This window comes from Cebus imitator, unplaced genomic scaffold (assembly GCF_001604975.1).
Source record: "Cebus imitator isolate Cc_AM_T3 unplaced genomic scaffold, Cebus_imitator-1.0 Scaffold15, whole genome shotgun sequence".
NCBI classification, from domain to species: Eukaryota; Metazoa; Chordata; class Mammalia; order Primates; family Cebidae; genus Cebus; species Cebus imitator.
The window spans coordinates 9,617,023-9,631,173 of record NW_016107330.1 but is presented as its reverse complement, the minus strand read 5'-3'; the positions used below and the strand labels follow the sequence as shown (position 1 = coordinate 9,631,173).

General features: G+C 56.0%; 2 protein-coding genes across 8 annotated transcripts in view; one reads left to right on the top strand and one right to left on the bottom strand.

The window, feature by feature from the left end:
- The window catches only part of CAPZB (capping actin protein of muscle Z-line subunit beta), a 151,038-nt gene extending 143,154 nt beyond the window's left edge, over positions 1-7,884 (top strand). Inside the window, exons 7-10 of one of the 2 annotated variants that reach the window (XM_017506059.2) lie at positions 1,566-1,631; positions 2,341-2,417; positions 3,828-3,940; positions 7,039-7,884. In XM_017506059.2, coding sequence (XP_017361548.1) covers positions 1,566-1,631; positions 2,341-2,417; positions 3,828-3,930 — 246 coding nt within the window. In that variant the 3' untranslated portion in view covers positions 3,931-3,940; positions 7,039-7,884. The remainder of the gene's footprint in view (positions 1-1,565; positions 1,632-2,340; positions 2,418-3,827; positions 3,941-7,038) is intronic. The other variant, XM_017506067.2, reaches the window with a different exon arrangement.
- A 4,670-nt stretch (positions 7,885-12,554) lies between these two features.
- Positions 12,555-14,151, bottom strand: part of SLC66A1 (solute carrier family 66 member 1) — a 17,701-nt gene continuing 16,104 nt past the window's right edge. For 4 of the 6 annotated variants that reach the window (XM_037730309.1, XM_037730307.1, XM_017506002.2 and 1 more), the window contains one exon: positions 12,847-13,249. In XM_037730309.1, coding sequence (XP_037586237.1) covers positions 13,101-13,249 — 149 coding nt within the window. In that variant the 3' untranslated portion in view covers positions 12,847-13,100. Of the gene's footprint in view, positions 13,250-14,151 lie in introns of all 6 variants that reach the window. The other 2 variants (XM_037730324.1, XM_017506047.2) reach the window with 1 other exon arrangement.

Genomic DNA, 14,151 nt, shown 5'->3' with positions numbered 1-14,151 from the left:
AAAAAGCCAATTAGCCAGGCATGGTGGCAGGCACCTGTAATCCCAGCTTCTGGGGAGGCTGAGGCAGGAGAATCACTTGAACTTGGGAGGCGGAGGTTGCAGTGAGCCGAGATCATGCCATTGCACTCCAGCCTGGGCAACAAGAGGGAAACTGTCTCAAAAAAGAAAAAAGTTGGGTCATCCACTGGCGCCCTCTAGTGTCAAGGGTTGCAGTCACAGGTTGGGTTTGCCCAAGCCTGGAAGCCTGGTTGTTGACAGTGGCTTGGTTCTCTCCTGCCCTCTGCTCTAACCGGGTCCTTTTTCTCCTTTCCCGGGTCTTTTTCTCCTTTCCCAGCCTGAAAGTCATTCTTCCTGATGAGGAGAAGAAGAAATGGGTGAGAAGCAACAGGGCCCGTACCCTCTGAGCACAGTATCTGCCCTGCCAGCCTCTCCCGTGTTCTCTGGGTTCTAAAGAAAGAACCCCGCCCTTTGCTGGCTTTTTTTTTTTTTTTTGGTTTGAACTCATTTTGAGCTCCACCCCTTCTGATGCTGCTCTTTTCTTCCTTGATTATTTCAGCTTCCACATTTCATTTCAACAGCACTAGTCATGGTAGCTGCGTATTCTTATCTTCAGTGTAGTACTGTTGAGCATTTACGTGCCTAGCACTCTGCCAGGCACCCTGTGAGTCACGGGACAGGCACATCTCTCCTTAAAGAATTTATATTCTTGTCAGGGAAATAAGGCTTCAGAGAAGAAAAACAATCGGGAGAAGTACCGAATTCCTTCTTCTCTGCCTGCCTCCATTGCCTCCCTCCTCCTAGTTGAGATGATTGGGTCAGAGCCAACTCTTCCTGGGCTTGGGAAGAGGAGATGGGGCTCGAGCTGCTGCCGCACCCCTCACAACCTCAGAGACTGCATTGAGACTCTCCTGCTTAACCTCCCCTCGCAGAGTAGAATGAACCGGCCCTGGAGCAAGGAAGGGTATGACCCAGGCTCTGCCATTGCCGCCTGCATGACTGGGGGCGAGCCACTGCGTCCCTCTGGCCTGGAGTCTCTGTCAGAGGCTGTCAGTCCCTCTCTGTGCGACCTGCAGCAGGTGGCATCATGAAGCCGCCATTTGGGAGCAGGAGGGCATGGGAGCAGCACAGAAGCTTCCCCTGCAGTGTCAGGCGCTGAACCTCAGGTGGACGGCCGGGACCCAGGCCTGGGCCTGTCAGTAGAGGCCTGAAGACAAACTGAGCGAGTCTTCTCCAGGTGGCTCGGGTGAGCTGGTGCCTGCCAAGGGCAACCACCCTCACCCTCCCTGCCGTGACTCGGGGTATCTGCCTGCTCTACCTTGGGCAGCAGCAAAACCTTCTCCCTTGCAAGTGGGGGCTCTGGGCTTCTGCCGACTGGGCTCGTTATGGTCTGAAACTGAAGTCATTTTGTTTCAGTTCCCAGGCTGCAAAAGTGACCTTGTCACACCTGCAGCTGGCTCCATGGCGGGAACAACAGGCCCTGTGCAGACCATGGAGGTGGGCTGTGCTGTCCGCCATTCTCAGAAAACTCTGGCTCTCTCTGACTTAGAATGCTTCTGTATTTTCAGATGGAGAAAGATGAAACTGTGAGCGACTGCTCCCCACACATAGCCAACATTGGGCGCCTGGTAGAGGTGAGTGGCCTGGGCTCTCTGGGCTCCTGTGTTGACCCAAGGTGGTGACGCTGCACCCCCGGAGCCACTGTGCTGGCCGCTGCCTCTGCCGCTTTGTCCTAGCTCCGCAGCAGCCGGCAGAGCGGGCCTCGGATTTTCAGAGCCTCTGATTTGGATGCCAGCAGGCTTCCGGACCACCTCCTGCTCCACCCCCCAAACCTGAGCTCCCAGAAGACTCTGCTCAGGCACCGGTGCTGGGGCACGCTAGGTCTTGTCTGCCCTGATCACTGGGGTGTGAATGGGCCCTGCACTGAGAGAGGAAGCAGGTCCCAGGAACACCAGTGGGCCCTGGCACAGCTTCAGTTTCGGCTGCCTCGGCCCTCCTGTCACCACGTTGTTTTAGAAGGAGGGGCGGTGCTCTCCGTTCTCACAGAATTGCTCACAAAATTAGTGGGGAGCCCGAGGGGTGATGATGTGGTTTAGACCAGCTCCCAGGCATGGGCAGAGTTGGCCGCCAATACCTGGGTATTGGCTTCCTCCCTGCCTGAGGACAGGAAGGCACCTGGAGCACAGATGGCAGGTGGGGTCTTGGCAGCGTGGAGGGCACTCACCTGTGCCCCAGGGCAGGCCTGTGCCGCCCTCCAGTGGCCACAGCGGGGACTGCAGGGCTGGCAGGCCGAGGGAGGGCATGGGCCCGGGGTTCCTGACCATTTTGCCACATCCCTTCCAGGACATGGAAAATAAAATCAGAAGTACACTGAACGAGATCTACTTTGGAAAAACAAAGGATATTGTCAACGGGCTGAGGTAATGTACCAGAAAGCACAAGCTTTAGAAGCAGAAAGAGGGATTTGAATCCTGGCTCTGCCAGTCCTAGCTATGTGGCCCTGGGCCCGGGTTTCCTCGTTTGTAGCCCGCAGCACCCCTCTTCTAGGATCGTTTTGCTGATCTGGGGAAGTAAAGTACTGGTGTGTCATCTGCACCCTCAGTAGCAGCTATCGGTCCCTACCTGCACTGTTGGTTTTCTGGGGCACATTCACCCTAATGGCCATTGGTGCCCTCGCCCCAGAGCCTCCTCAGGCCTGCAGTTTGTTAGTCCCCATGCAAGAATGTGCCCAGCCTCTCCAGCCTGGGCCTGGGGGAGCCACGAGACCACAACCCGGGCAGCCTGGCTGCCTCTGACGGGCCTGCTCCCTGAGACAGCAGAGTGCAATATGTAGGCAGGGCCTCAGCCTGGGCCTTCTCAGGGACCCCGGCCTCTCTGATGTCCTCTGCCAGTGCTCTGCTGGCAGTGGCCAGTGTTCTCCACCGTCCCACCCACCTGGTACCCTCGGCTCTGCAGTGTCAGCCTGAACAAAGGCCGGGGCTCTCTGGATCCTCCAGGTCCATGGTGGGCAGAGCCAGAGGCAGGCCTCTTGCATGAGGATGGAGCCCAGTGGGGGCAGTAAAGATGGCTGTGGAGTGAGCACTGGCCTTGGAGTCAGGAGGCCGGGATCTCCCCTAAGCTCTGTCATCCTGAGCTGCGTAGCCTCTGGCACGCCACGAAGAGGCCCTTGTCCGATGGAGGAGGCAGGGTCAGCTGAGGTGATGAATCTGGAGCACGCTCTGCAGTCGCACAGCACCTTGTGAGTCCGGGCTGTGCTGCGCCCTTGGCGCCCAGCCCTCTCACCCACTGCCATGGCAGAGATCTCACAGCCCAGCCCAGAGGAGAGGCAGGATACCGCTCTGGGGCGGCCCTGGCTCGTGGATTGGGGTGGGCGACAGCTTTCAGTCGCCTGCTCCACAGTTTTAAAACAGAGGCGGCGTCCTCCTTGGGCCAATGTCTTCCTGATCTCCTACCCACCTCAGGGAGGCTTGGTCTTCATGACATGTGGTGGGGTCAGAGCCCTGTGGTTCCAGGCGTCAGGACGGCCACCTGCAGCCACTGCCCATCCACACCAAACACACTTTCCCTCCTGGCCAACCTGCACAGTCCCCAGGCAGTGGCCGGGAAGTGGGGGAGACAAGCGGAAGAGCCGGCAGGGTGGTGGTAGCAAGCCCCTGAAACCATGACCACTGCCCACGGCGATGCCACTGCACAGCCCGAAGCCGCGGAGGCACCCCCCTTCCGCCTCGTGGGTCTCCCTGAATTTCCTCCTCAGCTGTGGCCCCCTGCGTTCCCTGCGTTCTCATCGTTCTCTTCCCGCCCGCCCCACTCATCTTGAACACTCTCTGTAGATCTGTTGATGCTATCCCTGACAACCAAAAGTTTAAGCAGTTGCAGAGGGAGCTCTCTCAAGTGCTGACCCAGCGCCAGATCTACATCCAGCCTGATAATTAAGCCGATCCAGGTACCCTGCCTGAGAGCCGCGAGACCCTCCCCACTAAACAGGACTCACCAACCCGCCGAGACCCTGCTGGTCCAGCTGCTGCTGCTGCGCAGCCATTTAAACCACCACTAACCCCCACGTGTGCCCCTGGCCGGTGAGCAGCCGCATTCCTGTGGAGCCTCGGCCCCATGTGACACAGCACCTATCACGTGTGTGTTCTTTGCACTCTGGGCAGAGGCTGGGTGTGGGGGAGACAGCTGATTATTTGGCTTTTGCGTCTGAAGAAGCCCAGGCAGAGGGATGGCTGCTGCCTCTCCAGCAGCAGCCACTTGTGGGTACAGGCCTGACTGTCCCCAGTGGGGGTCTGCCTGCCCGCCACCCCCCATGCTTAAGAGGAGCCTCTGACGCTGGTGCAGGGGTCTCAGAAGCCAAATAAGCCCCTTGCTCGGCAGCGCATTGGCTGTCTGGGGCTAGCTGACTTGGAAGGGGTGACCTCGCCCTCTGCTCTAAGTCTCTGGGGTTGGAGGGCAGAGTCAGGGCTGGACTCCACCCTGGCCGGCCCCGACGCACTGCTGGAGCTGCCTGGACGCCCAGAGCCGATGCAGCCAGGACCAGCATAACCTTCCGCCCTAACGAGCTGCAGCTGTTCCTTTAAACAGGTTACGCTGATGGAAAGGAAAATAGTCTTGCTTGTTGGTAATGGCCAAGAACCATGACTTGAGCTTGTGACAGATCCAGATGCAGGGAAGGAGGCAGCATCCCTGGAGAGCAGGAGGGAACCTTGTTTGTAAAAAGAAGGCATTTGGAATCCTGCTGGCTGGGGCTGCAGAGCCCAGGTCCAGGGGCTCCGCACTGAAGGCCCACCCCAGAGCGGGTGCAGCGGGCTTTCAAAAGCAGAGGTGGGGTCAGGCATTTAGAAAACCAGGCGAAGCTGCTTTCCCAAGCCGTGGGACTTAAGTGCACCAGCCTGGTCTGTGTGTACCAGCTTAAGGTCCAAGACTCCGGTCAGCCTCGTGGTGGGGCCATCAGACATTTCCATCATGGCATGGAGAAAAAGACCCTTTTTAAAGTACACGGTGATGGTGCAGTTTCCTGGCCGCCCACTGGGGGCGTCCTGGCATAGAAACCCTGGCAACCAGGTCTGCTTAGGACCGCTCCTCCCTCCCACAGAGTCCAGCACTGTCTCCAAGCGCTGATTCAAGGTTGCTTGGCCGTGACCTTCCCAAGCTCTGCCCCTTAAATGAGCCCCCTGCTCCTTCCGCCCTCTACCATTTCACTTCTAACTTCCTATGTCTAACTTGATTCTGGCTCTGGAATTTTCTCCTTTGTGGGGTCCAGCCAAGACCTGGCGTGCTCGGCTCTTCCTTCCCAGAAGAGCCGGTGACCACCCAGGTGCAGGGTCCCGTGCGCTGCTGCTTTACCCTCGCATCTCCTGCTGGCCGTGTTGACCTCCTGCTGAGAGCTTGGCAAGAAGCCCTTGGGGGATTGGCTGAGATTTGGAGCCTGAGGGCCATGGGGGCTGATGCTTTGGCCGCCAGAGCTAGGGATAGTCCTGGGCAGATATTTAGAAACATGTATTTCCCCAGCATGAACCAAAATTTCTGCATTTCCCATGGGAGTTCTTTCGGTTGTATGCAGCCTACTTCCAGGTCTTGTCTCTGGCATCTGCTGAGTGTTTTGAGGGCTCTTCTTGTGGCTTTTAGAGATTCGGTAGCCAGAACGCAGTCCAGGGTGCTGTTGCTTCTCCCGGGCCCTGCTTCACTTCCCTTGACCCATTTTTGCCTTTGGGGATTGATTTTTCTGACGATTCCTTCCCATGGCTAGTATGAGTCAAACATGAGAGTCCGGCGGAGCGCACCCTCCGTAGCACTCCCCCTGAGCAGCCCTCCACCCGCTTTTTCCACTGCTTCTCAACTGACACAAAACCAGTCCTTGCCTCACCAATATGTTGGGTAAATTTGACAAAATGATCAGAGAATTGCTAGGGGGGGTGTTTTTCTGAGCCTCACTTTCCTCATCTGGAAATTGGGTTAATGGCTTTTTTTTTAAGCCTTGACTTTGTTCTGTTGTTGTTGTTGTTGTAGAGACAGGGTCTCACTCTGTTGCCCAGGCTGGTCTCGAACTCCTGGCCTTAAACGATCCTCCCTCCTTGGCCTCCCAGAGTGCTGGGATTACAGACTTGAACCACCACATCCGTCCAGGTCAATAGTTGAGACTCTCCCAGGAAGCCCATGATAATTAAATGAGATAATATATGTGAAAGGCCTTTTGTAAGCTGTTAAATCGCCACACACCTTCATTGTTTCTGGCTTTATTGATGAGGGTCCCCACACGTAGTTGAAGGCAGTCGCCTTGAACACCTCCACAAATCCAGGATTTGACAGCAGGGATCCCAGCAGCCCTGGGCTCTCCTGTGCCGCCCTTTGCAGTCCAGGCTGAGGGTTTTTCTGGGCCAAGTGAACAGTGGATGGTGCCTCACAGCAGAAGCCTGAAAGCCCCTGCTGCCTGGGCCATGGACGCAGTGTGCTCAGACACGCAGAGACGCTGGTTCTTACCCACTCCCAGGGGTGGGCTCACGCTGCACCTTGCACTTGGGGGGTAAGGAATTTTCTTCTGGGCAGGGCTGGGGCAAGGGGGAAGCTTTTACAGAGAAACCTGCATGGCCTCAGAGTCCTCGCCTCTTAGCCCCTGGCCTGAGTCCCCAGCCAGCAACCCGGGGTGGCAGTTCTGAAGCAGAGGGGCTTTGTTCCATTGTGCTTGGAAGCCCGGAAGCCACCTTGTGGCTTAGGGACATGGGGGCCTACACACAGAGGAATGAACTTAGAGTTCTAGTGATTATGGCTGGGTCCCCGGAGGCCAGGGGCAGAGATGAGCACCTGTCCCTGTAGGCTGTATGCCCCCCAACAGGGCCTGGCAAGGTGCAGAGGGTGCAGGTCTCGGCCATGTGCCCCTTTGCCCCTCTCTGAGGGGGCAGACGCCCAGCCCAGTGGCCCAGAGCCTCACCCCCAGAGGTGGGTCCACGCAGCACATCAGCCAGGCACCGGCATGGCGGCCCCCAGGCCCCTGCTGCCTCACGCATCCCTGTTGAGTCTCATGATAACGCCTTTCCTCCCATGCAGGTCTGTGCAGACTTTTGCAGACAAATCAAAACAAGAAGCTCTGAAGAATGACCTGGTGGAGGCTTTGAAGAGAAAGCAGCAATGCTAAACCTCTGCTTCACGCTAACCAGACGCCGTGCACTCGTTAGAGTCCTTTCTTAGAAAACTTGTTTTCTGCTCCCTCCCCTCGTCCCTTCCCTCCCCACAGGTCACATAACAGCTGCATCATTGACCGCACAGCGCCATCTCTCCCTGAGAATAAAGCCCCATAGCCACCCTCCTCCGGCTCCGAGCCTGCTTCCGCCACACCTTGCTCTCAGCTCTCTCCACATTTCCATAGAGACCGTGTGGTTTTTGTTCACCCGGGGACCCCGTCTTCCTCCCTGTCCCCACATTTATAGGCATAAAATCCACTGTCTGCCAGCCTCCCTTCCCTCCCACCTTTTTGTTACATTGGTGTAAAAATTGTAAAACAAAAAAATTTTATGAACTAACTGTGGTGTGTGAAAGAGAGAAGAAAAACTGGAAATCTGATTCCGTGTGTGTTTGGGAGTTGCTTGGGGTTGGGGGTCATGGGGAGAGGGGACAGCTCTGGGAGCAGAGGTGGCCCGCGGTGCCGTCCTGCGCAGACTCGCCCATCCCACAGAGGCTGCGGGGTGGGGGCTGGGGGGGGGCGCCGACCGTTCCGCTCTTCCAGCCAGGTGCTTTTCTGTCAATTTCTATGGAATGCAAAAGGAGGTTTTTGTTTTATTTTGTTTTTTTGTAAAGCTTAAGAAAAAAAAAATCTACATCTTATACTTGAGCCTCCATACTTTAAAAAAAGAAAAAAAGAAAAAAAATCAATAAAAAGAAACTGGGACGCAGTTAGCTCTGGCCTTCTGTGTTCCTTCTCGCCGGCCTCACTTTCCAAGCACGTGTGGCTGGCCGTGCGCTGGCTCCAAGCGGGGACACGTGTGGGCCCCGCTCACGGCAGCAGAGGAGGCATCCAGACCCCGGCCCCACCACCCTGAGGACACACCGAGTATGTGATTAGGTGCAAGGTCCCCATCCCTTTCTGCTCTCGCCCTTGGAGGGCAGGGGCACCAGCAAATACCGTGTGCTAGCACTGCCCCACACACCTCCCCATGCATCTCCTGCCACCTTCCCACAGTGCATTGTGCAGATGTGAGGCAGCAGAGGCCACACACAGCCGTGGAGTCTCTGCCTTCTCTCCTCCAAGCTTCCCCAGGGAGGATCCAAAGCAGATCTAAGAGTCCTTGCTGAGACAGCCCCCATCCGTCTGTGGCCAGTCAGCGGGCTCCACACCCTGGCCAGCTCACCTATCCGAGGTCCCCGGCTCCTGAGTCTGATGCAGCATTTTTATGGAGTGCAAGTGCCATGGGAGACAGCAGAGAAGCCCCTGTCCCCTGGGTTCCTAGTGTCAGGTGGAGAACGCAGGCATGCTCCAGCCATGGGCCATTGTGGGGGGACACCCAGTGAGCCATTCCTCACGGGCACACAGATGCTGTGCTCCAGCCATGGGTCATGATAGCAGAGCGCCTGGCACACAGAAGGGGCTAGAAAAACAAACTGTGCTTTTCATTTTCTTTCATGGTAAGGTTTATCCAGGACCACTGAGGTAGGTACAGGGCCACCGCAGTGGGATCTTGCGGATGGAGAGAGAGACGGCTCAACTCCGAGGCAGCAGCACGGGCAAGTGGGGATTAGAGCTCGGGCTGGGAGGGGCAGTGGGTGGACAGTGACCAAGAGGAAACCTCAGGGGTCAGGGGCCTTCTGGCCAAACCCACCTAACAAGATTCTCACTGAAGACGATAGGGTGACCAGACGTCACCTGGGGGCGGGGATGGAGGATGAACCCAGGCGAGGTGGCTCACACCTACAATCCCAGCACTTTGGGAGGCCAGGTTGGGAGGATGGCTTGAGCCCAGGAGCTCAAGACTAGCTGGGGCAACGTAGACCCCATCTCTTCAAAAATTAGCCAGGCGTCATGGTATGCGCCTGTGGTCCCAGCTACTTGGGAGGCTGAGTTGGGAGGATCACTTGAGCCTGGGAGGTCGAGGCTGCAGTGAGCCAAGATTGTGCCACTGTACCCCAGCCTGGGAGACAGTGAGATCCTGTCTCAAAAAAAGAAAAAAAAAAAAAAAAAACGGATGGACCTTCTTGTAAAATTGACTTGGCAAGGGATTGCTGAAGCAGGGTTTGACAAGGGCACGTGGGCCTGGGGGAAGGTTCAGGAGCCTGACCCAAGTTTGGCCAAGCAAATAGTCTTTGTCAGTTATCACTTCAAGAAGGTGAATCCCAGGCACGGTGGCTCACGCCTGTAATCCCAATACTTTGGGAGACCAAGGTAGGCGATCACCTGAGGTCAGGAGTTCAAGACCAGCCCGGCCAATGTGGTGACACAACGTCTCTACTAAAAATGCAAAGTTAGCCAGGCGTGGTGGCGGGCGCCTGTAATCCCAGCTGTTCTGGAGGCTAAGGCAGGAGAATTGCTTGAACCCGGAAGGTGGAAGTTGTAGTGAGCCAAGATCATGCCATTGCTCTTCTGCCTGGGGAACAAAAGTGAGACTTCGTCTCAAAAAAAAAAAGGAAAAATTGGACAAATGGAAAATGCCTTTCCTTGGACACATCAGAGGAACTGAGGTTGCAAGGGAAACAGCTACCCTGAAGTCAGTGAGACGGGCACACCCAGCACGACACAGAGAGGCCTCCTCTCCTGGAGCAGAGGCTGCTAGGCCGGGAGCTGCTGTGCACACCAGCGGTAATTCCACAGAACTGCGGAGGTGGAGTGGACTGCCTGATCTGAGAGTGACCCGTGGAGGCTCAGGCCCATTCTCAGGGGATTTCCTTTCAGGAAACTCACCAGCAGCTCCTTGAGCCATCACTTTCATCAGCCAAACAATCCTGTGACCACAAATACTGCTTGAAACCCAGAAATTGTGACTGTGATTTATGTCAGTCCTGATTTGCTCTGCTATCATCTAGAATCTTCCACAGGGACCCTTACTACTAGTTGTTTTTCATTGTTTTTGTTTTTGTTTTTGTTTTTTTGTTTTCATTTTTTGTAGCGATGGGGTCTCACCCTGTTGCCCAGGCTGGTCTCAAACTCCTAGCTTCAAGTGATGCCTCCAGCTCAGGCTCCCAAATATTGCTGGGATTACAGGTGTAAGCCACCATGCCCAGCCCTCACTGCTAGTGTTTTGTTTTGTTTAGTTTTGTGATGGAGTCTTGCTCTGTCACGTAGGCTACAGTGCAGTGGCGTTATCTCAGCTTACTGTAACCTCCACCTCCCAGGTTCAAGCAATTCTCCTGCCCCAGTCTTCTGAGTAGCTGGGACTGTAGGTGCCCGCCACCACACCTAAATTTTGTATTTTCAGTAGAGACAAGGTTTCACCATGTTGGCCAGGCTGGTCTTGAATGCGGGTAACTCCCATTCTGGGCACCGAGGAAAGAGAGCTAAGCAGACCCCTGGCACAATTAGTGCCTGAAAAATATCTTACTGCTCATTTATTTGCTTTTATATATAATCTCTTCATAGATAATCATATCTTAGTTTATAGTCGGAGGAATGTCTAGAGCAGACACATTGCAGAGCAGAGCCTGGCCAACATGGTGAAACACCGTCTCTACTAAAAATACAAAAATTAGCTGGGTGTGGTGGTGGGTACCTGTAATCCCAGCTACACTGGAAGCTGAGGCAGGAGAATCACTTGAACCCAGGAGGCAGAGGTTGCAGTGAGCTGAGATGGCACCACTGCCCTCCAGCCTGGGCAGCAGAGCAAGACCCCCGTCTCAAGAAAAAAAGAACTCTCCCATCGCAGAGTGGGCTGTGAAGACACGGGGAGATCTTGCACACCGAAGGCAGGCGGCACAGGCCGGCCCACACACAGCAAGTGTGCAACCAACAGCTGCATGCCAGAGGGCACGCTGTGCTCCGTGGGTGTCCCCTAGGATGGGGCAGGGGAGACTGGGCCTCCCTGCCCACCTGGGTCTCAGAGGTGTGCCTTCCCTCCTCTCTCCAGCAAAAGGCTCTTCCCCTGAACAAACCCCGTCACCTGCTGCTGGGCTGCTGCTGGGTATGCCCCAGGACCCTGTCCTTGTCCTGAGCAGTGGTGTGGCTTTCAAGGTTCCTTGGAAGCAGCCCAGACACCAACCTCCAGGCCTCCATACCTGCCCCTCCCTTTTCCTGAATTGCCCTCCCCTCTGCCTTCAAGATCCAGCTCAAAGGCCACTCCTCTGAGAAGTCTTCCCTGATTGACGCTCCAGGGGCTGGTCTCATCTTCTCATTCCCTGACCCTTTCTACCTTCCGGTCACAGTAACCATCTCCTCTCCTGGAAGGCAGGGCCTTGGAGCTGGTTCCCCACAGCGCAGGTGTCTGATAGCAAAGGCCGGTGGAGGGCTACGCTTACTGAGCATCTGCAGCACCAGAATGGCCGTGACGCTGTTTCCCTTCTCTGGGGCTGGGAAGGGAGATTCTAAAGGCAAGGCTTACTCTGGGACGCAGCTTCTCTCCCCAAGTCTACCCCGCCGGATGGCCACAAAGTCCCTGGTTCTGGTTTTCCAGAGCGAGGGTTGGGCATGTGGGGTGAGATCAGACCAGCACGGTGGAGAGCTGGCACCTCTGTGCTCCGGGCGCCTGAGGTCCATGGCCCCAGGGAAAGTGGAATCAGAACAGGGTCCGGAGCCAGGTGTGGTGGTGCACACCTGTAGTCCCAGCTTCTCGGGAGGCGTAGGAAGAATCCCTGGAACCTAGGAGTTTGAGGCTGCAGTGAGCTATGATCACACCACTGCACTCCAGCCTGGGCTAAAAAAATTTTTTTTAAAAAAGAACAGGTCTGGAAACACTAGTTTTGGAGTCCAGGAAGCACTCAGGGCTCAGTCCTGAGAGGCCCTCCTCTCCACTCTCCCGCCTTGCTCCTATACCTGCCACTTCTTCCTACTGCCTTCAATCCTGTCTTCCCCTTTGATATCTCCCGCTCATCCTTCTGAGTTGTCACCTCCTCCAGGAGGCTCTCCCTGATCTCCAGGGAGATCTGGTTATGCTCCTCTTCTCCAACTAAAAAATCATCAAAATTAACGTTTACTGAGCCCTTACTATGTGGCAGATTTGGGGCTAAACTCCATAATGTCAGCATTTTATGTGATTCTTGAAAGGACACAGGAAGTGGCAGTACTGTCCCATTTCACAGATGAGGAATCCTAGGTACTGAAGAACTGCAAGGCAGAACCCAGATCTCACGGAACCTCAGCCCTTCTGCTTCTTCCTGAGTACCGAGGGGCAGGCCCCCCATGGGGTGACATTCTCGATGCTGTGTCCCCACAGTGAGGTGTGGGGCCTGTCAGGAGAGGGGACCGAGAAGCAGGCTAAAGAAACCAGACGCCCCAGGAGGCTGTGCCAGGGCTGCAGGCAGATGTGGTCCCATGTGCTCGGCTTGTCCTGGATCCCCACGCACTGCTGGTCCCCAAAGCAGCCCCGACCCATGAGCTCCTTGGGGAAGAGGCAACAGAAGCAGGCCTCACAGAGAGGTACCATTTACTCAGTTGTATTTTTATTATTTTGAGACTGAGTCTGGCTCTGTCACCTAGCTGGAGTGTAGCGGCTGATCTCAGCTCACTGCAACCTCCATCTCCCCGATTCAAGCAATTCTCTTGTCTCAGCCTCTCAGGTGGCTGGGGCTACAGGTGCATGCCACCACTCCTGGCTAAGTTTTGTATTTTTAGTAGAGACGGGGTTTCACCATGTTGGCCAGGCTGCTCTTGAACTCCTGACCTTGTGATCCACCCACCTAGGCCTCCCAAAGTGCTGGGATTACAGGCGTGAGCCGCCATGTCCGCCCTGTTTACTCGGTTGTCTGGAGTTGACAGGACAGTCCTGAGTCCAGCAGGTGGCAGCTGTGGCCCCTGGGGTGAGCAGGCAGAATGAGGTAGGTGGCAGGAGGGGCAGCTGCCTGGTCTCCCGAGAGGCCCTGGGTCTCTGCTGCAGCCCCTGCCTCGAGGCTTCAGGGTCTACCTGAAGGTGTGTTCTGAGGGGGGTGGTTCCATCCTTGGAGGATCCAGAGGCTGACGCAGGGCTGCAGCACCGTCACTGTCCACACCTCTCCCTGCCTGGTGTGGCTTCCGATGGTCCCTGTTCTCCTGTGCTCAGCTTGGCTCTGGTCAGCTGGGGAGGAGGAGGGGCTCGAGCTCTGAGGCAGGGGTGCTGCGCCTGTACACCAGGAACTGGATGGAGATCTGGGGGGCCGCTGTTAAGGCCAAGCTGACCGGAGACTGGGTTGGACCTACCCCTGGGGGCCTTTGACTCCCTGGAGCTGCCTCCATCACCCTCCCACCCCCACGCTGCAGGTGGGAAGGGCCAGCCTTGAACTCCCCGCCTCTGCCTTAGCTGTGCTCTCCACTCAGAACGCCTACCCGGCTCTTCAGGCCCTAGCCAAACTCCCTCTGCCTCCAAGCCCGGCACCGCCTTCTCCCTCCCGTGGGCAGCCTCCCTTGACCCCAGCCCAGGATCTTCTCGTCCTCTCACCCTGTGGCAACCTGGGTGCTCACCAGGTGGCTGGGCCATTTTGGGGCACAAGAGCCTCAACTTTCACCTCTCACTGCACCCAGCAGGGGACTTAGCAAATATCAAACAAAGGCCATGTTTACTTTCTCTCAGATGAGGCCCAAATAACGTTCTGTCCAGCCGTTCAGCAAACACTTCCTGAGCCCTGACTGACCATGGGTCCTGTGGGGAGTGTTTCCAGATGCCTCACCTTACACAGTATCTCGATGAGACAGCAGCTGTTGACTGAAGAAAAGACACACCAGCACAGAGAAGTTGATGGCATGCCACGTGTCCCACAGCTAGGAGGCGAGGGAGGAGCCAGGACTTGAACCCAGGTTTGTCTGACCAATTCACATTGTGTCTCCACACTCCAGCTCTCATCTGCACGGCCTGGAACACTCCTCTCCTGCCTTTGCCTGACTAGCTTCTCCTTCTCTGTCAGGTCACAGGTCACATGACACTTACAAAGGTCTCTGCTGCCCTCTAAGCAGGACAGCCCCTGGCTAGATGCTCTTGTCATTTGTCTGCAGCTTGGCGCTGCTGCAATGAAGTCATTCTTTTTTTTTTTTTTTTTTTTTTGAGTCGGAGTTTC